General features: G+C 45.5%; 1 protein-coding gene across 2 annotated transcripts in view; it reads left to right on the forward strand.

Moving 5' to 3' along the window:
- igf2bp3 (insulin-like growth factor 2 mRNA binding protein 3) overlaps positions 1-21880 on the forward strand; it is a 41124-nt gene extending 19244 nt beyond the window's left edge. For both annotated transcript variants that reach the window (XM_014178375.3, XM_045709240.2), the window contains 9 exons: positions 10129-10251; positions 12938-13073; positions 13411-13545; positions 15393-15518; positions 15615-15653; positions 15886-15960; positions 16252-16383; positions 16664-16777; positions 17508-21880. In XM_014178375.3, the coding sequence (XP_014033850.1) occupies positions 10129-10251; positions 12938-13073; positions 13411-13545; positions 15393-15518; positions 15615-15653; positions 15886-15960; positions 16252-16383; positions 16664-16777; positions 17508-17618 (991 nt within the window). In that variant the 3' untranslated portion in view covers positions 17619-21880. The remainder of the gene's footprint in view (positions 1-10128; positions 10252-12937; positions 13074-13410; positions 13546-15392; positions 15519-15614; positions 15654-15885; positions 15961-16251; positions 16384-16663; positions 16778-17507) is intronic.
- Positions 21881-26218: the final 4338 nt, after the last annotated feature.

Below are 26218 nucleotides of genomic sequence, written 5' to 3' on the forward strand. Positions count from 1 at the left end.
TTGCTAGCACAGACTGGAATATGTTCCTCCAATGGCATTGAGGAGTACACCACATCAGTCATTGGCTTCATCAATAAGTGCATCGACGTCGTCCCCACAGTGACTGTACGTACATACCCCAACCAGAAACCATGGATTACAAGGCAGCATCCGTGCTGAGCTAAAGGCTAGAGCTACCACTTTCAAGGTGTGGGACTTTAAACCAGAAGCTTATAAGAAATCCCGCTATGCCCTCCGACCCATCAAACAGGCAAAGCGTCAATACAGAACTAAGATTGAGTCATACTACACCGGCTCTGACGCTCATCCGATGTGGCAGGGCCTGCAGACCATTAGACGACAAAGGGAAGCACAGCCAAGAGCTGCTCAGTGACATGAGCCTACCGGACGAGCTACACTACTTATATACTCGCTTTGAGGCAAATAACACAAACATGCATGCAAGCACAAGCCGTACCGGAAGACTGGGATCACGCTCTCCGCAGCTGATGTAAGACCTTTAAACAAGTCAACATTCACAGGGCCACAGGGCCAGACGGATTACCAGGACGTGTACTGCGAGCATGCACTGACCAACTAGCAAGTGTTCACTGACATTTTCAACCTCTCCCTGTCTGAGTCTGTAATACCAACATATTTTAAGCAGACCACCATAGTGCCTGTGCCCAAGAACACCAAGGTAACCTGCCTAAATGACTCCCGACCCGTAGCACTCACGTCTGTAGCCATGAAGTGCTTTGAAAGGCTGGTCATGGCTCACATCAACACCATCATGCCAGAAACCCTAGACCCACTCCAATTTGCATACCGCCCCAACAGTGCTACAGAGGATGCAATCTCTATTGCGCTCCACACTGCCCTTTCCCCCCTGGACAGAAGGAACACCTAATGTGAGAATGCTATTCATTAACTACCGCTCGGCATTCAACACCATAGTGCCCTCAAAGCTCATCAATAAGCTAAGGACCCTGGGTCTACACACCTCCCTCTGCAACTGGATCCTGGACTTCTTGACGGGCCGCCCCCAGGTGGTAAGGGTAGGTAACGCATCTGCCACGCTGATCCTCAACAGGGGCCCCTCGGGTGCGTGCTCAGCCCCCTCCTGTACTCCCTGTTCACTCATTACTGCACAGCCAGGCACAACTCCAACACCATTACATTTGCAGATGAGACAACAGTGGTAGGCCTGATCACCGACAACAACCTCTCCCTCAACGTGATCAAGACTAAGGAGATGATTGGGGACTACAGGAAGAGGAGAACTGAGCACGCCCCCATTCTCATCGACGGGGCTGCAGTGGAGCAGGTTGAGAGCTTCAAGTTCCTTGGTGTTCACATGACCAACAAACATGGTCCAAGCACACAAAGACAGTTGTGAAGCGGGCATGACAAAACTTATTCCCCCTCAGGAGACTGAAAAGATTTGGAATGGGTCCTCAGATCCTCAAGGTTCTACAGCTGCACCATTGAGAGCTTCCTGACTGGTTGCATCACTGGCTGATATGGCAACTGCTCGGCCTCCAACTACTCGGCACTACAGAGGGTAGTGCGACTGGCCCAGTACCTCACTGGGGCCAAGCTTCCTGCCATCCAGGACCTCTATACCAGGCGGTGTCAGAGGAAGGCCCTAAAAATTGTCAGACTCCAGCCACCTTAGTTATAGACTGTTCTCTGCTACCACATGGCAAGCAGTACCGAAGCGCCAATTCTAGGTCCCAAGAGGCTTCTAAACAGCTTCTACCCCCAAGCCATAAGACTCCTGAACATCTAATCAAATGGCTACCCAGACTATTCACCCCCCCCCCCCCCCCACACCACTGCCACTCTCTGTTGTCATCTATGCATAGTCACTTTAATTAACTCTACCTACATGTACATACTACCTCGACTAACTGGTGCCCCTGCACATTGACTCTGTACCGGCACCCCCCCCCCCCCCGTATGTTATTTTTTTTACTGCTTCTCTTTAATTACTTGTTACTTATCTTTTATTCTTATCTGTATTTTTTTGGAACTGCACTGTCGGTTAAAGGCTCGCAAGTAAGCATTTCACTTCACTGTATTCGGCGCATGTGACTAATAAAATTTGATTTGAATGTGATATTTCAGTTTTTTTTTAAAATAAACACCTGTTTTTAGCTTTGTCATTGTGGGGTATTGTGTGTAGATTGAGGGAATTTTAAACTTTTTTTTTTTTTTTTTTAGATTAAAGCGATAATCTAACAATGTGGAGAAAGTCAAAGGTTCTGAATACTTTCTGTACTGTATGTCAAAGATATCAAATTCCAGTTGATGCTTCAAAACCTACTTCATAAGAAGTTTAAAAAATAATCATGCATTCTTGGTAGAACAGATGGATGCAGTTCAATACATGATTTAATATACAATACCAGTGAAAAGTTTGGGCACCTACTCATTCAAGGCTTTTTCTTTATTACTAATTTCTACATTATAGAAGACATCACAACTATGAAATAACACACATTGATTCACGTAGTACCCAAAAAAGTGTTAAATGAAAATATATTTGAGATTCTTCAAAGTAGCCACCCTTTGCCCCAATGACAGCTTTGCAAACTCTTGACATTCTCTTAACCAGCTTCACCTGGAAAGCTTTTCCAACAGTCTTGAAGGAGTTCCCACATATATTGAGCACTTGTTGGCTGATTTTCCTTCACTGCGGTCCAACTCATCCCAAACATCTCAATTGGGTTGAGGTCGGGTGAACTGATGCAGCACTCAATCACTCTCCTCCTTGGTCAAATAGCCCTTACACAGCCTGGAGGTCTGCTGGGTCATTGTCCTGTTTTAAAAACAAATGATAGTCCCACTATGTGCAAACCAGATGGGATGGCGTATCGCTGCAGAATGCTGTGGTAGCCATGCTGGTTAAGTGTGCCTTGAATATATCTATCTATCTCCTCCATGCTTCACTGTGGTAACCACACATGCAGAGATCATCCGTTCACCTACTCTGCGTCTCACAAAGACACGGCGGTTGGAAAATCTCATTCGGACTCAGACCAAAGGACAGATTTCCACCGGTCTAATGTCCATTGCGTTTTACTTGGCCCAAGCAAGTTTTATTTTATTTTTTATTGGTGTCCTTTAGTAGTGGTTTCATTGCAGCAATTTGACCATGAAGACCTGATTTCATACAGTTGATGTTGTCTGTTACTTGAACTCTGAAGCATTTATTTGGGCTTGTAACTCTAATGAACTTATCCTCTGCAGCAGAGGTAACTCGGTCTTCCTTTCCTGTGGCAGTCTTCCGGAGAACCAGTTTCATCATAGTGCTTGATGGTTTTTGCGACTGCACTTGAATAAACTTTAAAGGTTCTTGAAGTTTTCTGCATTGACTGACCATGTTTTAAAGTATTCAAATCAAAGTTTGTCACGTGCGCCGAATACAACAGTAGACCTTACCGTGAAATGCTTACTTACCTTTTTTGCACTATTGGTTAGAGCCTGTATTAGGTGAACAATGGGTAAGTAAAGAAATAAAAACAGTGAAAAACAGTAGCGAGGCTCCATAGACACCGGTTAGTCAGGTTGATTGAGGTAGTATGTACATGTAGACATGGTTAAAGTGACTATGCATATATTATGAACAGAGAGGAGGAGGGGGTGGCGGGACAATGCGGTTAGCCAATGTGCGGGAGCACTGGTTGGTCGGGCCAATTGAGGTGCAAATAGTCCAGGTAGCCATTTGATTACCTGTTCAGGAGTCTTATGGCTTGGGGGTAAAAACTGTTGAGAAGCCTTTTTGTCCTAGACTTGGTACTCCGGTACAGCTTGCCATGCGGTAGTAGAGAACCGTCTGACTGGGTTGGCTGGGGTCTTTGACAATTTCCTCTGACACTGCCTGGTGTAGAGGTCCTGGATGCCAGGAAGCTTATCCCCAGTGATATACTGGGCCGTACGCACTACCCTCTGTAGTGCCTTGCGGTCGGAGGCCAAGCAATTACCGTACCAGGCAGGGATGCAACCAGTCAGGATGCTCTCCGTTGCAGCTGTAGAAACTTGATCTCAGGACCCATGCTAAATCTTTTTCGTTTCCTGAGGGGGGAATATGCTTTGTCGTGCCCTCTTCACGACTGTCTTGGTGTGTTTGGATCATTCTAGTTTGGTGATGTGGACCCCAAGGAACTTGAAGCGCTCAACCTGCTCTACTACAGCCCCGACGATGAGAATGGGGGCGTGCTCGGTCCTCCTTTTCCTGTAGTCCACAATCATCTCCTTAGTCTTGGTTACGTTGACGGAGATGTTGTTATTCTGGCACAACCCGGCCAGGTCTCTGACCTCCCTATAGGCTGTCTCGTCGTTGTCGGGGATCAGGCCTACCACTGTTGTCGTCTGCAAACTTAATGATGGTGTTGGAGTTGTGCCTGTCCATGCAGTCGAGGGTGAACGGGGAGTACGGGAGGGGACTGAGCATGCACCCCTGGGGGGCTCCAGTGTTGAGGATCAGCGTGGCAGATGTGTTGCTACCTACCCTCACCACCTGGGGGCGGCCCGTCAGGAAGTCCAGGATCCAGTTGCAGAGGGAGGTGTTCAGTCCCAGGATCCTTAGCTTAGTGATGAGCTTTGAGGGTACTATGGTGTTGAACACTGAGCTGTAGTCAATGAATAGCATTCTCACATAGGTGTTCCTTTTGTCCAGGTGGGAAAGGGCAGTGTGGAGTGCAATAGAGATTGCATCATCTGTGGATCTGTTTGGGCGGTATGCAAATTGGAGTGGGTCTAGGGTTTCTTTGATAATGGTGTTGATGTGCGCCATTACCAGCCTTTGAAATCACTTCATGGCTACTGACGTGAGTGCTACGGGTCTGTAGTCATTTAGGCAGGTTGCCCTTGTGTTCTTGGGCACATGGACTATGGTGGTTTGCTTGAAAAATGTTGGTATTAGACTCAATCAGGGACATGTTGAAAATGTCAATGAAGACACCTGCCAGTTTGTCAGCACATGCCGGAGCACACGTCCTGGTAATCCTTCTGGCCCCGCAGCCTTGTGTGTGTTGACCTGTTTAAAGGTCTTACGTTGGCTTACGGAGAGCGTGATCACACAGTCATCCGGAACAGCTGATGCACACATGCATGCCTCAGTGTTGCTTACCTCGAAGCGAGCATAGAAGTGATTTAGCTCATCTGTTAGGCTCATGTCACTGGGCAGCTCACGGCTGTGCTTCCCTGTGTAGTCTAATAGTTTGCAAGCCCTGCCACGTAAGACCAGTGTCGGAGCTGGTGTAGTATGATTCAATCTTAGCCCTGTATTGATGCTTTGTCTGTTTGATGGTTCATCACAGGGCATAGCAGGATTTCTTGTAAGCTTCCGGGTTAGTCCCACACCTTGAAAGCGGCAGCTCTACCCTTTAGCTCAGTGCGAATGTTGCCTGTAATCCATGGCTTCTGGTTGGGGTATGTACGTACAGTCACTGTGGGGATGACGTCCTCGATGCACTTATTTATAAAGCCAGTGACTGATGTGGTGTATTCAATGCCATCGGAAGAATCCCGGAAAATGTTCGTCTGTGATAGCAAAACAGTCCTGTAGTTTAGCATCTGCTTCATCTGACCACTTAAAAAAAAAAATATTATAGACCGAGTCACTTGGTGGAATGTTGTTTCTCTTTGCTTATTTGAGCTGTTCTTGCCATATGGATTTAGCCCTATTTGGTAAAAGACCATCTTCTATATACCAACCCTACCATGTCACAACACAGCTGATTGGCTCAAACACAATTTATGGAGTTTCTTTCCATTTTAATACCATTTAACAAGGCACACCTCTTAATTGAAATGCATTCCAGGTGATTACCTCATGAAGCTGGTTGAGAGAATGCCACAAGTGTTAACTTGTCATCAAGGCAAAGAGTGGCTACTTTGAAGATTCACAAATGCAAAATATATTTTGGTTTACACGTTTTTGGTTACTACATGATTCCATATGTGTTATTTTATAGTTTTGATGTCTTCACTATTATAATACAACGAAAAAATCAACTGTGGAATGAGTGTTTCAACTTTTGACTGGTACTGTTATTCACCAATAAATGTTTTGGTAGTCAAATGTTTAGCTATCAGGTTGTAAATCAAAGCTGGCCTGGTACATTGTTTGCTTCCTCCATTCGGGATGCACTGTTTCAATGACTCAATATTTTGGACAAATCTGATGTCTGTAACTAACAGAGAACCCAAACCAGCTGCGCGTGCGCTATTGTGCATACATTTATTTTGTCCCCCTACACCAAACGCAATCAGACACGCAGGTCTTTACCAATAACATTAATTTGGGGACAGGTCGAAAATCATTAAACATGTATGGCTAGTTAGCTTGCACTTGCTAGCTAATTCGTCCTATTAAGCTAGCTTGCTGTTGCAAGCTAATTTGTCCTGGGATATAAACATTGAGTTGTTACCTGAAATGCACAAGGTCCTCTACTCTGACAATTAATCCACACATAAAACGGCCAACCGAATTGTTTCTAGTCATCTCTCCTCCTTCCTGGCTTTTTCATCTTTGAACTTATATGGTGATCGGCATCTACACTTTCGTAGTATTACCACAACCTGCAAAACAGTTCGTCTTTCAATCACCCACGTGGGTATAACCAATGAGTTGGCACGTGGGTACTTGCTTCTATAAACCAATGAGGAGATGGGAGAGGCAGGACTTGACGCACGATCTGCGTCAGAAATAGAAAGGCACGCGACGTGTCCGGTCAGCGTCGAAAAAATAAATTTAGAAATCCATTATTGCACCCACACTGTTCGCGCGCGCCAACGAGCGTCTGCGATACCAAGGGCTAAAATAGAACTCCTATTTCTGACGCAGATCGCGCTGCAAGTCCTGCCTCTCCCTCATTGGTTTATAGAAATTAATGTATGCACGATGGTGCATGCGCGCAGCCGGTTTGGGTTCCGTGTAATACAATCAAATACAATCCAGCTAACAAGGGCAACGATCACATGTCAGTCATTACATGGGTAATAGGCTAGCGCATGTGTCAACCAAGGCGTGACACATTTCTATCCAGCCCGGTGTTGTCCAGAAAATCAACCCCCTGACAGATTTGTCCCCCCTCTTTCACGTGAAAAGACTTGCTTGCTGGTTGATTTCAGATCGCGTTTTAATTACATTTTCTTATGTCTGTTTGATCATGGGGTAAGGCGCTAGCTAGTAAGGTCTGCAGTTTTCGGTTTGGCTATTTGTTTCAAGTGTCAGTCTAGAAATAAATCTCTTTGCCAAAATTCATCTCATGTCTTATTTGACTAGTAGTTCTGAAATGTTTGCCTACATTTTACTCCCTCTGTTTAATGGTACACGCACATTCATTTCAGTTGCCTGTCCTGACGTGAAGTTTGTTCTATAGAAAGTATTTCACTCTTTGTGCTACAAAGTATTTGACTCTAGTCAGGAAATTAGAGGGGTATTTCGGCAAGGCCATTTTCTTGCCTGATAAAATCCCCCCCCCCTTCTATGTCGGGACTGCAGGGCCTTGCACACTTCAGAATAATTTTGGTAGCTCATGTTGACCAGTACTGTGTGTGCCACAGAAAGTATGTGACTCTAGCCACAAAATGAAGGATATTAGAAGGGGGTGGAAGATTTTGGCAGGCAAGAAAAAAGCCTTGCCGAAATCCTATCCCCCTTGTAATTTCCTTAATTTTGTGGCTAGAGTCAAATACTTTCTGTGGCACACCGAGTCAAATACTTTCTATAGAACAGACTTCACGTCAGGATAGGCAACCCAAATGTATCATTAATGTGTTAAGCATAGAGGGAGTAAAATGTAGGCAAGAAATACATGTTTCAGAACAACTACTAGTTGACTAAGACATGGGAGAGATGACGAATTTTGGCAAAGAGATTTATTTATAGACGAATACACTTGAAACAAATAGCCAAACCAAAAACTGCAAACATTACTAGTGCCTCCCCCGCGGACAAATGGACCTAAGTTAAATGAAACGCAACTTAACGTGATCAGAAATCTCAACTAGCAAGTAAGTCGCAGCACTGAAGAATTGTGGGGGAGGAGGGGATCTTCGGCACAACACCGCAATGATTTTGGTTAATTCATTTTGGCCCACAACCATACAGCCAACGTTGCACTGCACTACAAGTCACAGCAAAAACTGCCAACCTGCTGCACACCAACGGGCATTGCGTTGCCACACACACAACCCTCTTCCCAGACACACACGAGCCAGCCAGAGCACTAACCGACTCTTCTGCCGGAACAAATGTTTAAACGTGTTGTAGGCTAAATGTCCATGACGAGGTTCTGTGCCGAAGGGTCACTGCTGTAGCCTGCAGAAAATGCAGCCAGAACAATTTCATATTGGTTATTGAAACTTTGAAAGATAAAGGATTCAGATGCGGGTTTAAATTACTACTAAAGGACAATGGGACACACAAGCGAGTATAAATTAGTCAACAGTTGAGTCATATACTGATTCGCCTGATTGCGCTCGCATCGGTGAATTCAACTTCAATTGCGCTGCTTTCGTGTGTCCCGTTTCTAGCACGCGGCAAGGTGTACAGACATGCCACAGTCCTAGCTAGCCTATTAAAATGTTGCCGTCTGGCTTCAGTTTTTATAGCTTGAAGATGAATAAGCAAAGAACTAAACCTGCAACAAAACACCACGCAAAGGAGAAACATATTACAGCCACATTTGTTCAGTAGCCTAGGCTGGTTACTCAACTACAAGATATTGAGTGCACCATACAGCAATTCTGCATTCATTATTTATTTAGCAAGCTAAAAATACGGAGTGGGTGTGTGACCAACTTTCCCCCCTCATATCGCTTTTCAGTGGCTACAGGAAGGGATGCAGGTGTCAATTGGGTTGCTAGTAAAACATGTGAATCACTTTGCTAGCTACAGTAGCTATGCTGACCCTGAACGACTTATCCACAGTTAGCAGTGGTCAATCAAATGTATTGGCGTCGATCAAATGGGAGAGCTGGCAAGTTCCCATTCAGTTGTCAAACCGTGGGACAATTTGCATGCATTGCCAGGGAAGCTGCAGAAGGACGGGGAAGGTTAATGCCAGGACTACGTTTTTGGCTAGAAGGTCCAAGCTGTTTGATAAGGACTCCATGAGAGTGCTAGCTACTGCCTTCATTCAATGCCATTTTGACTACGCTAGTACTTCCTGGTTTGGTGGTTTATCTAAGCTTCTGAAGGGGAAGCTCCAGATACAGGAGCTGCTTTTAGGAACTCAACTGGCTGCTTGTTGAGACTAGGGTGTCCCAGATTAGACTGGGTTTGGTTTACAGAATTATTTATGGTTCTGCGCCCAGATATCTGATTACTTCCCCATGTTAGGGATGCACACAATCACAGCACCAGATCAGGTGTTGCTAATGTGTGCTTATACAGGTTCAGGAGTAATGCTGGGAAAGGTACTTTCTTGTATACTGGAGCCTCAGAGTGGAACGAGTTGCCTCTGCCCATAAAAATGATGTCCTCTTCTGGGCAGCTTTAAAAATAAAGTAAAAAGAAAACTGTTCTGTTCTGAGGGATAGACTACCTTTTCATTATTGTTTGATCAATAGGACTGTGAAGTTCCGAAATGTAAGAGGACTCGTGATATTTTAAGAAATCCATTCAGTGTAATTTGTGGCTTTTGGCGAATGTGTTCTAATCTAAAGTCACGCTGTTGCTACTGCCTGTAAACACACAGTCCAGTTTAAAGTGAATGATGGCAGGCCCGTGTTGCAAAAGCTTATTTGCATATAGGCCTACTGTGGCTCGGATTGGCTGTGGCCTACCAGTCTGAGTAGACTCCGGTCCTGGACAAGACGGATGGTTTTATTTACTGCAGTGTCTATTAATTGTTCAACCGTAGGGCTGCTTTCCCTCTGTATTGCTATTGAATTTTCACATGCCTTGCTCTGTCATTCCCAAACATTCTATGAATTTATGAAAACGTGAAAATGACGACTTGCTCACTTGTCAATGTTAACCAAGTATATGATCAGATTTTAATAAGATTTCATGTTGCTAAAACGTCAGTTCCACTTTTAATTATTCTTCGACTTGAACAATTAACTCCTGTTGTCTTTCTCTCGCTCTTTCACACTTTCTCTCGCTCTGCCTCTCCTCTCTATCAACAGTACTGAGGAGATTCCACTCAAGATTCTGGCTCACAACAACTTTGTGGGCCGACTGATCGGGAAGGAAGGACGGAACCTAAAAAAGATTGAAGTGGACACAGAGACCAAGATCACCATCTCCCCGTAAGATGACCACACGCGTCCCAAAGTCAGAACTTCTAATTTCTCTGACTACTGAAATTATAAAGTCGATTTTTAGCATGTAAATCTTGGTGCGGCAAACTCAACCAATTTTGGTTGTTGATGCATGCCAGCGAATCCACAACACTAAACAATCCATTAATTGTACTATAACATGACAAACGGTGCCCACAAACTGTTAGGGCCAACATAAAGCTGTCCCAACAGCAGAGCTTTCCTTTCAGCACCATGGAGTGAATCCTTAACATTGCTACACTTGGGTATCAGTGGAGCCTTGTCTGGCAGCAAAGCAGTTCATTCAGCCTCATATACAGCCTTTTTTTAATAACCATAGCTGATATGGCAGACTTGATTAAATAATTATGGTTTCTGCTGACTCCTTGTGGAGTTATGTAACTCCATAAAACTGCGTTCTCCTTTAATAACGAATGCTGACATGAGCTGACTTTTGAACCATACACAAACATTACATTTGTGTTCAGTTTATTCTTATCATTAACACTTATCTTTAAGTAGGCTATAAGCAAGTGCAAGCAAACGAGCTGCGACGAGGGAGGTCTTCCTTCAGCACTTTCAAAATGGACACAGACAGAAATTCAGGTGTTTGTTCAGATAAGGCCTCCATCTTGGTGAATTTAACTTTACTCTAATTCACGGGAGGTGGTTAGCTTACTGCTTCAAGTATTTTATTAGGCCTATGTGGTCTAAAAAGGACAATGCAATCACAAGGATCCACTTTTATAGACAGCACGTTGTACAAACCAAATAACCCTCGCAATATCAACTGGAATTACATGGGTCTATTACTGAACTCACTGGCAAACATGGTTACAGACCCAAAGACATAGTATTCCCCCCCTCATTTAGAAAAGCACATTAGCTTTTTATAATACACAAAGAATTGTATAATTCCAACATTGACAAAAATAAATCAGATACTAATGAGACCTATATAACAATTGTGATAGACAAAGTATGGCATTAGGGGACGATGAGTGGATAAGAGGCAAGTTGTTATTTTGACACTATGAGCAAGCTAAGGACTACAATAGGCCTATGCCTATTTTGTTCAGCACCTTTTGAAATGGACAGCGACATAATTCAGAACATGGGGTGTTCTTACAATATTCTCCCTGTACAAAGTCAGAAAATAATAAATAACGGGGGTATGTAAGTAGATAAAGCTTTTACAATTGTAAACTAAGACATTTCTGTAAAACTGGCCAAGGCTATATGTGCACCACCAAGTCAAAACCGTGTAGGCTAAGTTCTGAGGTGGAGAGGGACCAAATTCTTAGGGTGAGACACATGGGCTACTAACAGCTTACTACACACCATACTTAATATTACTTTCTTAGCTATAGTATACGCATCTCCCTGGCATTACGTCATTTATGCGGCAACATACAAGACAACTTTTTGGACTCACCTTTGTGCAGTGCGCAGCTGTCCTTGTGGGCAAACCTTGTCATCAGTGGTGGCATTCTCTGTATATATGGTGTTTTCAAGACAACTGGGAACTTGGGGGATTGAATCATGATGTCAGTGTTCTTCAGGTTGGAAAGTTGGACCTCTAGAAAGAGACCCGAGTACCGACTTGGAATTCTGAGTTCGATGACCGTTCAAAATGTATTTTCCCAGTCGGAGCTAGTCCCCCAAGAGTTCCCAGTTGTCTTGAACACACAGTCTGAGATTTCTGAGTTCCCAGTTTTGAACCCAGCAGAAGCCAATCAGGATTGATAGCATGGCTAATATATTCAACCTTTTCTGGTCCATGGTGTTGCATGTGAATGTTTATCCTTTTAAACTTGGAGAAGAGACCCTTTCGGACAGTTTTTAAAATCCTTAGACATAGCAGGCAAGGGAAGCAAAATAGTGATTGCTTTGTGACGCTGGCAGTTAGCCGCTGATTCCTTCCAAACCATTCATTGTTGAATTTGTGATTTCTGACTCGCTGTGTAATGTTTATGGCCAATGAGCACCGATTTTTATAATTTCTCTTCATTTGAAAAGGATTCATGATGATGACTGCTTGGCTAGCTAAGATTTTGAAAGTATGATGTTGACATGATCAGTCCAATCAAAGCTATGGTAGCTATAACATGATTTCATGTTATTTTATCTGTGACCAATGGCCTTGAGCCTTCTTGGATGGCCACTTCTAATGCAAGTCTAGGGCTGCACCCAAGGGGGCTTAAACTGCGTAGATTCTGCGGTGCGTAGTATCCCCGTGAGTGACACAACACTGAGCCAATCACAGAGCAATGAGAGAACATTACCAACGCCTCCGCACTATTTCCGGTGGCTGCCCCTCCACCACAGAAAGCATTGAGCTAGGCATTTTGGCGCTGCCTTAAGAGACCATGTTTGTATGCGGATTGATTAACTCAAGGATCAATCTTTTCTTTTTTACATTGTTTGCAAACTGTGACCCACCTGCCCTGAATGACAGGTCGCCATTGTACACCCTTAACTGATGAACACAAGCCATTGTTATCAAAATGACTGGATGCCACACGCGTACATTTTAGTCTTGTCAAATTCACCTCTAAAATAATCCCAAAACACACCAATGACAAAATCCTCATGTCTTTAGGGTATAACGAACACAAGGTCAGTCTCCCATCACAATACACACAAGGTGGTAATGGATGTCCTTCTCCTCCAGTCTCCAGGACCTGACCCTGTACAACCCTGAGAGGACCATCACAGTGAAGGGTTCTATCGAGGCCTGCTCCCGCGCCGAGGAGGAAGTCATGAAGAAGGTCAGGGAGTCGTATGAGAACGACGTGGCTGCTATGAATGTAGGTCCTTGTTCTCACACGCTGGGCACGGCACACTGGGTTGGTAGAACCAAAGAATCCAGAGTAGTGTCCCTACAGTGTTCTACTTTTGTGTGCTATATAGGGCGCCATTTGGAACGACACCTGGGAGATATTTTTCTTATCACTGAAATAACAGTGAAGGTATAGAAACGTGATGTTTAACTACTTGCTACGGACCTGCGTGTGCCGTCTCTCAGCCTTTCATTGTATTCGACTGGTTTCCCTGAGATAGTTTTTTTTCTTTTTCTAGTAACTTTTATCTGGTAGTAATTCTATTTTCCTCTGTCCATCTCTCTCTCGCTCTGTCTATCCCCAGCTCCAGTCTAACCTGATTCCAGGACTCAACCTGAATGCTTTGGGTTTGTTCCCTGGTGGTGCTCCAGGTATGGGCCCCTCCATGGGACACAACGCCCCACCTCCCGGTGCCCAGGGTGGCTACTCCTCATTCGGGGTGAGTGTCTGGACCTTTCCCCACCCCGCCTACCTCCCTGGGTCTACTCCACAGGGCCTCTTGGTGACGCTTAAGGATGGCCCCCTCCTTACTGAATTTCTGCAAGAAGAAACCTAAAACAGACCAACCTCTGACTGAAGCCATTTTGGATCTTTCAGTGACCCTGTCTGTGTTCCTCTCTCCTTAGTGCAGCCATTTGGGGGCACGACAGTGACTTGGTTTTGTGTTATTCTCTCCTATAGAGCAGTTCCTTCGGGGGTGAAGGGCCTTTTTGGGCATCTGTGCTATCAGCGAGCAGCCAGCCTGTCTCTGTAAGTCTCCCTTCCCACAGTGCTTTGCACGGCTTCTGGCTGCTCGCTGCCGGATAGGGTAACAAGGTAGGGCTCGCAGTAACATTTGACCCCTAGGGAGGGCACAACACGTTTAAGTTCATTACTCTGAAACCTGCTGGGAAGGGGCCCCTAGTCCCAGAGGGCCCCAGTGTCTGCTGGGTTTAGTTGGGCCCTCAAGTCTTCAGCTGACAAAAGAGCAGCTATTGAACACCTTTGTGTGTTTAGAAGGTTACAAATGGGGGCAAATGTTTTCAAGTGGACACCTGTCTATTGAACAGTTTAATCTGGAACCGCCTCCTTAAACGTTTGTTCCCATCTGGAGGCTTCTGAATGTGACCCAGGATTTGGATGACTGAAGTGTAATGATTTGATGACATCCTCTAGATTAAAACTAGCAGTCCCAGCAGCTCTGTCCCACATGTCACCTTATTCCCTATATAGTGCACTACTTTCAACCAGAGCCATATGTGTGCACTAAATGTATAATATTAATACCTCCTGCCCCCTCATCTAAAAGATCTCACCCACTTTTCTCTAACACCAGCCATGTGCAGTGAGCGGACACAGTTTTCTACAGGTCATCGTCAATACAATCTGTTCTACAGTGTCTGTGGAAGCGCTGAGGAGTGACTGAGCAGGGCCAAGCATTCTGACTTCCATCTGAAAGGAATTATCAGAGTGGTGCATCCATATACTGTGTGGATTAGTTAGATATGCTCAGTTGCTGCAGAGAAACGGAGAACCCTCGGGATGCTGTGTTTACCTGAACTAGGCACTGGATGCTACAGATTTGCGCATCTTTCTAGAGTCGGTGGTTCTCTTATGCCCTGGGTGCGTCCCAATCTGTCATTCCTCCTGAAATGTGCATTCGATCACTACTTCCCACAAATTTAAAAGCATTGGATTTGTATTGTCATGGGTAGGAGGGAATTTCCATATCAGTCTTTTTCTTTCTAATCCATAACAGGAAGTGAACAAGTTCTCACTTGGTGAGAAAGGAGAGATAATTGGGACACAGTCCACATTGGAAGTTGCGATCTGTTTAGTTGTGTTCAACCTCTTCAATACTGTGTGTTCAGTTCTTTCATGGTTATGCAGTGCTATTGTGATTCTATATGCTACTGAGGGGATTTGAATTGGCCTAGATTTGACTGGTAAATATGAGTTACAACTTTGTTAATAAAGCCCTTAGGAAACTTCCCATCAGCTCTGCTTCCAGTCTCCCTGGCTGTCTCAAATGGCACCCTATTCCATGTATAGTGCACTACTTTTGACCAGGGCTTATATGGCTATAGTCAAAAGTAGTGCACTAAATAAGGAATAGGGTTCCATTTGTGATGCGAGCCCCTGTGAGGATCCTTCTTCCTGTGTCGCTGCATCTGTTGCTTGGTCACTTTCATCTGGGCTGCTATCGTGGTTTGCCAGGCCTGATTGTGGTCTCCTTGCGGTCAGAATTGCTCTGTTGTGGTCTCACTGGGATCTCATTACTGTCTTGTGGCCTCTACTGTTCCACAGGGCCAGGGGCAGCCGGAGTCGGAGACGGTCCATCTGTTCATCCCGGCGCTGGCGGTCGGAGCGATCATTGGAAAACAGGGTCAACACATCAAGCAGCTGTCCCGCTACGCCGGAGCCTCCATCAAGGTGAGGGACTTAACTCACAGGGGGGTTTGAGCTGCGTGTCAACTTAAAGTAGCTTCTCGTCTTATTTGTTCTCCTTCACCATCCCCTCCATTTCAGATCAGTGCAGAGGAAGTCAGTGTCGTAGATGCAAACCAGGTATTTTCATTTTTGCTTCAAACATTCAGATGAATTTGTTTGTTGCTTATACCCATCAATCATCTCAGAAGTGCAAATTGGGTTAGGGTTCAGATTGGGATTGGGTGGCGCCTCCTTCAGGCTGTTCTGACGCGTCCCTGATGGGGTAAAGGGAAGCAGTGGGCAGTAATTGGAGCAAGTAAAGTGTGTGTGTGTGCAGATGTGTTAACACGTGTCATTTTCCTCCTGTCAGGTAGCCCCTCCAGAAGGTATGGACACCAAGCAGAGGATGGTGATCATTGCTGGACCACCAGAGGCCCAGTTCAAGGTAGGAGCCCTCAGGACCGTGCTCTCCAGCCATGCTATTTCTGTCCAATGCCCACCGCACCAGAGAAAAAGTGTTGTCCTTTTTCCCATAAACACGGTAGTCTATACAATTGAAAATTAGCTAGCTGGCTAATTCTGGTACAGTTACAGAAATGTTGATTGATGTCCATCGTCCCTGTCAAGTAAATGACCTCAAATAAAGCAGGTATTTACAGTTCGATAAAGATGCTTCTGCAGCTTCAATCAAGGGTTGTCATTTCCTGACTCCAGTGTGATGTCTGCCCTGTTCCAGGCTCAGGGTCGTATCTTTGGGAAGCTAAAGGAGGAGAACTTCTTTGGGCCGAAGGAGGAGGTGAAGCTAGAGGCTCACATCAAGGTGCCCTCTTTCGCCGCTGGACGCGTCATTGGCAAGGGAGGCAAAACGGTACGCAGAGGCCGGTCTGTGTGTGTGATCACTGCAATTTACTGTTGCAAAATGTATAAGTTCTGCAGAATAATTGAATACACCACTTATTACTTTGGCCATAATATAAAATACTTATTAATTTGGTAATTTCTCGCTTGCTCTGTCTCTCGCTTGCCCTGTCTCTCGCTTGCCCTGTCTCTCGCTTGCCCTGTCTCTCGCTTGCCCTGTCTCTCGCTTGCTCTGTCTCTCGCTTGCTCTGTCTCTCGCTTTCCTTCGGCCCCCCCCCCCCCCCCCTCAGGTGAATGAGTTGCAGAACTTGACCAGTGCTGAGGTGGTGGTCCCCAGAGACCAGACACCTGACGAGAACGACCAGGTCATTGTCAAAATCACTGGACACTTCTATGCAAGCCAGGTATGTTACACTAATGAAACTTTAAAGTGCAATTAAATTTCAACTCACTTTACAGTAAAACAATAACAAATTAAGTAGATCAAAAACAAGCATGAGGAAATAAAGTAAAGGAGCGTAAAACTAATTAAAATGTATGTCTGAAATCATTTCACTACAGTACTAATACTGTTGCCCAATTCCAAATCTACCCCTCTGCACGTCATGTGGTTCTGAAGGGATCAGATGGGAGGAGCTATGATAACAGGATGTTCCTCCACCCCGTCACTGGGCAAGGCAGTGTCTTCTGACGGGGAGAGAGAATGAGTCCATATTCATCCCAGTCAGCTCTGATTAGTGAGCTAAAAGGCTGGTTCATGCTATGTGCACAGTATGAATGAAGCTGAGTGTAAGGTTGTGGACTGTAGGGTGAATGGGGGTGTAAAATGTATACAATGTCTGCTTGTTATGTAAGGATTGTCCACCATACTGTTTCACTTCTTTGTAGCATTAATCAATGGCTGCATCTGAAGGGGCACCCAATTCCTTATATAGGGCACTACTTAAGGAAGGAAGGAATAGGGTGCCATTCTGTAATAAAGGGATGCTATTGGGGTGCTATTTCAGTTGCAGCCGTCGTTAACCTTGCTGCTTGATGAATTCTTAATTCTACTCATCACCTTAGACGCAATGGATGTGTGCATGTCATTGTCAGATGACGTGTCCTGACCTCTGCCCTCTTACCCCTCCCCAGCTGGCCCAGAGGAAGATCCAGGAGATATTGTCCCAGGTGAGACGACAACAGCAGCCCAAACCCTCACCCCGCGGGGAGGGACCCCCCCTCCCCCGCCCCTCCCGGAAGTAGATGGGGGGTGTCCGGTTGGCCCAGGGGGGGCCAGTGACAGAACCGCCCCCAAAGACAGACCAGAGCAGAGACCAGAGGGGAAACACAGGCAGGGACAACGCGCTCATCTCAGGGGTTAAGGGTCATGGGTACCCAACTGTACACCCCCACTCTCGGCGACCTCCTCGACCTTACACACCCACCCCCACTTTCAACGACCTCCTCGACCTTACACACCCACCCCCCCCTCTCGACGAGCTCCTTGACCGACACTACCCCCACCCCCCCCCCTCGACGAGCTCCTTGACCGACACTACCCCCACCCCCCCCTCTCGACGAGGTCCTTGACCGACACTACCCCCTTCTCGACGAGCTCCTTGACCGACACTACCCCCTTCTCGACGAGCTCCTTGACCGACACTACCCCCTTCTCGACGAGCTCCTTGACCGACACTACCCCCTTCTCGACGAGCTCCTTGACCGACACTACCCCCTTCTCGACGAGCTCCTTGACCGACACTACCCCCTTCTCGACGAGCTCCTTGACCGACACTACCCCCTTCTCGACGAGCTCCTTGACCGACACTACCCCCTTCTCGACGAGCTCCTTGACCGACACTACCCCCCTCTCGACGAGCTCCTTGACCGACACTACCCCCCTCTCGACGAGCTCCTTGACCGACACTACCCCCCTCTCGACGAGCTCCTTGACCGACACTACCCCCCTCTCGACGAGCTCCTTGACCGACACTACCCCCCTCTCGACGAGCTCCTTGACCGACACTACCCCCCTCTCGACGAGCTCCTTGACCGACACTACCCCCTTCTCGACGAGCTCCTTGACCGACACTACCCCCTTCTCGACGAGCTCCTTGACCGACACTACCCCCTTCTCGACGAGCTCCTTGACCGACACTACCCCCTTCTCGACGAGCTCCTTGACCGACACTACCCCCTTCTCGACGAGCTCCTTGACCGACACTACCCCCACCCCCCCTCTCGACGAGCTCCTTGACCGACACTACCCCCACCCCCCCCTCTCGACGAGCTCCTTGACCGACACTACCCCCACCCCCCCCTCTCGACGAGGTCCTTGACCGACACTACCCCCTTCTCGACGAGCTCCTTGACCGACACTACCCCCTTCTCGACGAGCTCCTTGACCGACACTACCCCCTTCTCGACGAGCTCCTTGACTGACACTACCCCCTTCTCGACGAGCTCCTTGACCGACACTACCCCCTTCTCGACGAGCTCCTTGACCGACACTACCCCCTTCTCGACGAGCTCCTTGACCGACACTACCCCCTTCTCGACGAGCTCCTTGACCGACACTACCCCCCTTCTCGACGAGCTCCTTGACCGACACTACCCCCTTCTCGACGAGCTCCTTGACCGACACTACCCCCTTCTCGACGAGCTCCTTGACCGACACTACCCCCTTCTCGACGAGCTCCTTGACCGACACTACCCCCCCCCCAGGCCGACACCACAGCTTGGATAAGAGACCTTACCCCCCAACCCATCGCCACACCTGTCTGCATCTCTGTGAGAATGTACTTGAGGGTTCCAACGTTGTCACCCACCCTCACCCCCTGCTCACCCTCGCCTCGGTCCTGATTGGTTCCTTAATTGTTTTAATGTTTTTTTTGTTTTTGTACACTAGAAAACACAAAGAAGAAATAATAATGAACTCCCTCCTGTCACCTCCCTGGTGTGGTAACACACTCAACCACCTCACATGTTGATGATGGCTGTTAATTTTGACTTTTGTTTTTACCTTTTTATTTTAACTTTAGTTTTTTTTGACCTGGATGAAGTGTTTGTTTAGTTGGTTGAAACTTTCTCTCCCGAGTTTTCTTTGGAAAGAAAAAGGCATTGCTCTGAGTCCTTGTAGGATGGAGAAAGGTTGGGGGGAGGGGTTTTGATGGGGCGGGGCTCGGGGTAATACTCTGGTGTTTGATTGGACAGGGGCCCCGGTGGTGGTCTAACAGGGCACCCCTGTCCTGCTATTGATAGTGGCATTTTATAAATTCGGATGCATTTTATAGATATATAAAATATATTTAGAGGCGAGGATAACACTGTCATTAACACTTAAGGGACGTGTTGAACGGTGTTGGCCAGGAGAACCAATTTAATATGCATTGTACTGAACTACCTCAGGATCTCTAGTACCTCAAGAAGATGAAGAGAAAAAGAAAATAATTATATATATGAAAAAAATGTTCCTTTCTTTTTTATTTTGCTTTGTGGTATTTTGTATACTTTATAAAGCTAATAGTTATTGAACATTTTTATTTTTTTAAGAAAATTTAAAATTTGGTCAGCTGCCAACTGACCTTGCCTTCAACTCTAGCGCTCTCCGGCGGCGGCCACGTGTACAATGTCTGTCGACGGTGGCCCTGTTCATAGAGTCTCTGTACATAGAGCCCAGGGCAGAGTTGGCACCAAACTGTTGGCTGCTGACGGGAGTATCGAGAGAAGAAATTGCCTCAGTTTTCCTGAGGTGTATCCACCATCTAATGAAAACTACAAACAATGAATATATTAGAGTAATGCTGAATAATGCCAACCGTACATACTGCAGCAATGCCGTTTAGTTTTGGGATTCTGACATTCTATTTGTTGACGGTACGTTACATTTTTCACACAATGATTTTTCCTTTTGCCTTCCTGGAAGTGCAATGGGTAGCACACAAATGGAGGGGACTGAACACTGAGTTCTCTCTCTGTAGCCTCCATAGAAATGGACATGTTAGAGCAGTACTGTCTGTTGTCAGTTGTATTTCTGTTACCTGCTTAGGCCTTACCTGCTTTATTACATCATCCTAGTCTCAAATAGCACCCCATTTCCCTTATAGTGCTCCAAGTTGTACACAACATGGAAAATAGGGTGCCATTTGGAAGTCATCCCAGGTTTGTGACAGGCTGAAGTGCAGTCCACAGCCTGACTAGGGTTTTTTCAGAGGGAGCTTGGCCATGTGCGGTGGCCCCAGTAGCCGCAGTCGGTCTACGTTAGTGTCATTCACTGCATGGTGAAAGTAAGGGGAGTCACACTGACGGATGCTTATTTTGCTATAGAAACTACGTTAACTGAAGGTTGCGTTTGTTTAACCAGCAGCTGCAATCTTGATTGAAGTGAGAGAAGTTTCAATTGTTATTCATCATAAAAATCCAAGATGCACACAAGAAAATGTACTAAATTTACCTTGATTGGGATGGGAAAGATAAGTAAAAAAAAAGTTAAAAAAACACGATAACGAAATACTATACCAAGTTTTTCCTTTCTTTTTGATTTCATGCAGAATGTAAATATGTTTTGATTGTGGTAAAAGTGCTCGTGTGTATCCATGCTTCCACAGTAGAACGCTGTCTACCTCAGCTGAGGGGGGTTTGTGGTGGCACCGCCCTCACCCCGCCTAGCGCCCACGCGCTCGCTGCGATACCTCAGTCCCCCCAGGAACACTTCTCTGCATGGGCTCGTGCGTGCTCACGCGGTTCAACCTCGCGCTGATGTCCACGAGGGGCACAAGTGACGTTTATTATTTCCCCCTCCCTTTCTCCACCTGTTTTTTTTTATCTACCTCTTTAGATACATTTGAATTAGAGACAAACTTCTATTTGTTAGATTTAGGGTTATTCTCCCACTGTCCCCCTTCTGATTTCCCAGATATTAATGAAAATAAATAAATCATGTACTCTTTAGAATTTGAACGAATAATGGAAAAGTTCAGATATTTCCTTTGCCAGTGTTTATATATATTTATAATACTCTTAGCTTAATTGATTGTAAATCCTCAAGATTTTGCTTTTCTTTCTGCTTTTCTTTTTGATGGTGTGGCTTCCATGTATTGAACTTTCTTGCCTGGGTTTTTCGTGAAAAAAAGGTCAAATTCACCGGTTTAAGTTTTTGGATTCAATGACTGGACGATAAGTAACAAACAAATGTTTAAAAAAAGGACCTGCCTTTTTGTTTCTGGTTTGAGACTAAAAATAAATACTAAGCCAGTCTTCTTTCTTACCTTTTTATGTCTTTACGGATGCTACATTGGCCTGCTGATTTGATAACAATTTGTTCGGTTAGCATTTCCTGGATGTGTAATGTGGAAAATCATGTTTGTGTGGGAAAGAGGGACTGGGTTTGGGAATCAGTTTTTGGAAAAGTATTCTGGTTTAAGCATGATACCCCCCCCTCCCTGCGACCATGCTTTTGCCCCTTCACCCCCCTCACAGCTCAACTTGTCAAATGCCTCTGAATAAATAAAAAAAATGAAATTGGCTCCCACGTCTTTCACTCGCCTTTTTTTTTTCTCATGTTTTTTCAATTTACTGTAAGATGCTATAAAATGTAACTTAACATTTGTTAAAGGGGAAGTTCAGGATTCTACAACTTGATGCTAGTTGGTTCCTCGGCCTGAAATAACACTATATATACAAAACTTAAATTAGTGGGGTCGGCTATTTCGGCCACACCAAACTTGGCAGAATAGCCCATACTGAAGAGCTCAGGCACTTTCAACGTGGCACCGTCATTGGATGCCACCTTTCCAACAAGTCAGTTCTTCACATTTCTGCCCTGCTAGACCTGACCCGGTCAGCTGTAAGTGCTTTTATTGTATAGTGGAAACCTCTTGGAGCAACAACGGCTCAGCTGCAAAGTGGTAGTCCACACAAGCTCACAAAAAAAAAATCGTATTTCTGCTGCAACACTCACTACAGCGTTCCAAACTGCCTCTGGAAGCAACATCAGCACAATAACTTCGTCAGGAGCTTCATGAAATGGGTTTTCACGGCCGAGCCGCCACACACAAGCCATAAAATCCCTATGCGCAATGCCAAGCGTAGACTGGAGGGGTGTAAAGTTCACCGCCATTGGACTCTGAAGCAGTAGAAAAGCCTTCTCTGGAGTGATGAATCCCATTTCACCATCTCTCAGTCCAATGGACGAATCGGGGTTTGGCGGATGCCAGGAGTAAGCATGACAACACCCCTGTGAACAAAGCGAGGTCCATACAAAAAATAGTTTGAGTTCGGAGTGGAAGAACTTGACTAGTCTGCACAGAGCCCTGACCTCAATCCCATCGAACACCTTTGGGATGAATTGGAATGCTGACTGAGCCAGGCCTAATCGCCCAACATCAGTCACCAACCTCACTACTGCTCTTGTGGCTGGATGGAAGCAAGTCCCTGTAGCAATGTTCCAACATCTAGTAGAAAGCCTTCACAGAAGAGTGGAGGCTGTTATAGCAGCAAAGGAGGGACCAACTCTATAAAGGCCCGTGATTTTGGAATGAGATGTTCGATGAGCAGGTGTCCACATGTAGTGTAGCTCCTCCCCCCCCCCTAAAAGTGTACGTGGCGAAAAGGGTGACATTTGGGAAGCAACCATAGTCTGTCTCTTACACATCAGCCGGTCCTTCCTCAGAGGGACGCAGAAGTACAGAAGAGAATGTATAGCTGAACGGATGCATCATGTCTGAGTGTTTCTCATTAACCCTTACCAGTGGCTCTGCCCCAACGGTTTAACAAATAAACAGAAGTTGGCCTGTTTTGCACGTTATTTTGCCATTAATACATGTCACATCAGTTTGCAAACAATGTAAAAAACAATTATCTTTTGAGTTAATAAAGCGGCATACAAACATTCTCTTTTGCTTTCTGGAGTAAGGCAGCTCCAAAATGCAAGTGTTTCAGCCTAGCTCAGTGGTTTCTGTGGTGGTGGGGCAGCCAGTGGAAAATACGGAGGGTAGGGGTTAATGTACTCTGGTTGCACCGTGATTGGCGCAGTGTTCTGTCACTCATGGGGACAATTGCCGCAAAATCTATGGGGACAGCTCGAAAATTCAAGCCCCTTCGGGGCTGCAATAGATGTCCATTAAAGTGCCCATCCAAGAAGACTCAAGGTCATTGGTCACAGATAAAATGTCAAATCACATATCTACCATAGCTTTGATTGGACTGATGTCAACATACTTTCAAAATCTTAGCTAGCAGTCATCATGAATCAAGTCGACAATCTACTGGCAAATCCTTTTCAATCCTTGTCATATGAAGAGAAATTATAGATAAAACGTATCGGTGGTCATCGGCCATTGGACATAAACATTACACAAGTGGAAAATCGCAAAATCAACCATGAGTGGTTTGGAAGGAGTAGGTGTCGAAGTGCAAGCATGGAAAAGCAATCACTAGACTGCTATTCAGTGGAGTGGGTGTGTGAAGTCTGGGTTTAAGGGTCTCTTTTCCAAGATTAAAAGGATAAACATTGAATCCAGGTTACGTTCAAAACAACTGGGAAAATACGTTTTAAATGATCATCCAATTCGGGAACTCTGAAGAAACCTGATGATCTCTGACGTCATGATTAGACCTTGTTTTTTTCGGAGTTCCCAGTTGTCTTGAAAGCACCATAAATCCAGAGAATGCCAGACTTTGATGACGAAGTTTGATGACAAAATTTGCCCATGAAGGATGGCCGCACCACCTACCTGTTCAAGTGAGCACAACAAAACAAGGTGAGTCCAAAAATGTCTTGTATTCTGCTGCAGAAATTACGTAATATAACAGGAAGATATGTTTACTGTTGCTAAGAAAGTAATACTAAGTGTATGTTTTGTAAGTTGTTAGTAGCCCATGTGCCTCACTCTAATAATTTGGTCCCATAACTTAGCCTAATGTTCTGACTTGGTGGTGCACATTTAGCCTATAAAGCCTGTTTTAGAGACATGTCATTGAATATTGTAAGAGCTTTCATTGTCTGCTTATATGCCCCCTTCATTTATCCTACGGTCCTGACTTGGTGTACAGGGAGAATACAGTAAGAACAGCCCATGTTCTGAATTCCCTCACTGTACATTTCAAAAGTGATGAAGAAATAGTTATATTGACTACGTCCGTCCGAGCTCGCTCATTAATGTCTTGATCGAAATTGCAGATTGCCTCTTACCCGCTCGTCGTCCCCTTATGCCATAGTTTGTACATTTCAATTGTCAGTAGAAACCACATTTGTTTAAGCTAGTCAGCCATATCAGCTATGTTTTTTTAAAAGGCACTAAATGAGGCTGAATGAACTGTTTCCCTGCCAGACAATGCTCCGCTGATAGCCAGGTGTAGCAGTGGTAAGGTGTTGGAACTGCAATTAGGACTCTGCTGTTGGGACAGCTTTATGTAGGCCCTAACAGTTTGTGGACACCGTTTGTCACCGTTATAGTGCAATGAATGTATTGTTTAGTGTAGTGGCTTTGCTGGCATGCATAAAACATTTTTTGGGGAGTATGCCCCACCAACAGTTACATGCTAAAATCACCACTGACCCTTACCCCTTCAGTGGCGGTGAATATTTCCCAGAAGGCAGCAGCCAACCTGTCGGAAAGTGTGTTTGTGCATGGCGAGGACATGAACAGTTACATGCTAAAATCACCACTGACCCTTACCCCTTCAGTGGCGGTGAATATTTCCCAGAAGGCAGCAGCCAACCTGTCGGAAAGTGTGTTTGTGCATGGCGAGGACATGGTGTTCAGTGTCTGTTCACGAACCCAGTAAATACCTGAAGACTGCCAATGCTGTCGACTACATCTGGGACTTCATGGACGGCAACCAGCTGGTCACCCATAGCAACGTGGCTACGCACGCCTACAGCGCGGTCGGCGAAGTTAACTTGAAGCTGGCCTTGGAGGCGGCAATCAAGATCCCGTGCCCCCCGCCAACACCGATGAGTGTTACTTCGCCGCAAACTACAGGTACACACTCGAGTCACACACTTCACTTCAGAGGATACTACAGGTACAGAAATCTAGAATGTGTTAGGGTTTGACCAACTATTTGTGTGCATATCCTATATAATATAAACATTTGTTTGCATAACCTATATAATATAACACAGATGCTATAATGATAAGTTTATTAACTATAAGATAATTGAGTACTGCTATATGTTAAGAGGAAGTGGCTCATGTGATGGTGGGTCATGTGGAAAGAATGCTGATGCTGTAGAAACAGGATTGTCTGTAGAATAATAGCAATAACAGGATATGGGTGAAAGGTATATGCGGGGGGGGGTGTAAGGGTTTTAGAGAACTGTGCATTGTGCAGTCACAAGTTGAGACATCCGCCAGGAAGCTGGAGTGCGTCTAGAGGTTGGGACCAACCGGCACGCCAACGATAGGCTGGAATAAGTCTAAACCATATTCTAGCCTCTACTATGACAGGCCCTCATGGAGAGGGAACTAAGTCTGTCCAGTATTTAAGGAAGAACTTGTGATGTCATACCAGTTCTCTGTCTGCCCTGCGTGGTGTTACAGAGATCCCGTATATACGAGCCACATATTTACCATTCAAGTGTTTGCATTAATTAAAGTACAAAGAAATCAGAAGTTACTATGTGCTGACTATTTTGTTCTGATACCAGATTCGAATTGACGTGACCTAACAAAGGTATGTACATAGTACACACAATAATGAGCTTCACCTGCACCGTACTACTGCCACACATGCCTGGAATAAGGTATGCACCGTTGGGGAATGGAGCATGGTTTTTGGACTGATTGAGCAGCAGCCTCATGTCCATCTTTGGAGTGTTGTATCATATCTGGTGTCCACATACTTTTGGTCATGTATCT

This window comes from Salmo salar, chromosome 27 (assembly GCF_965601325.2).
Source record: "Salmo salar chromosome 27, fSalSal1, whole genome shotgun sequence".
NCBI classification, from domain to species: Eukaryota; Metazoa; Chordata; class Actinopteri; order Salmoniformes; family Salmonidae; genus Salmo; species Salmo salar.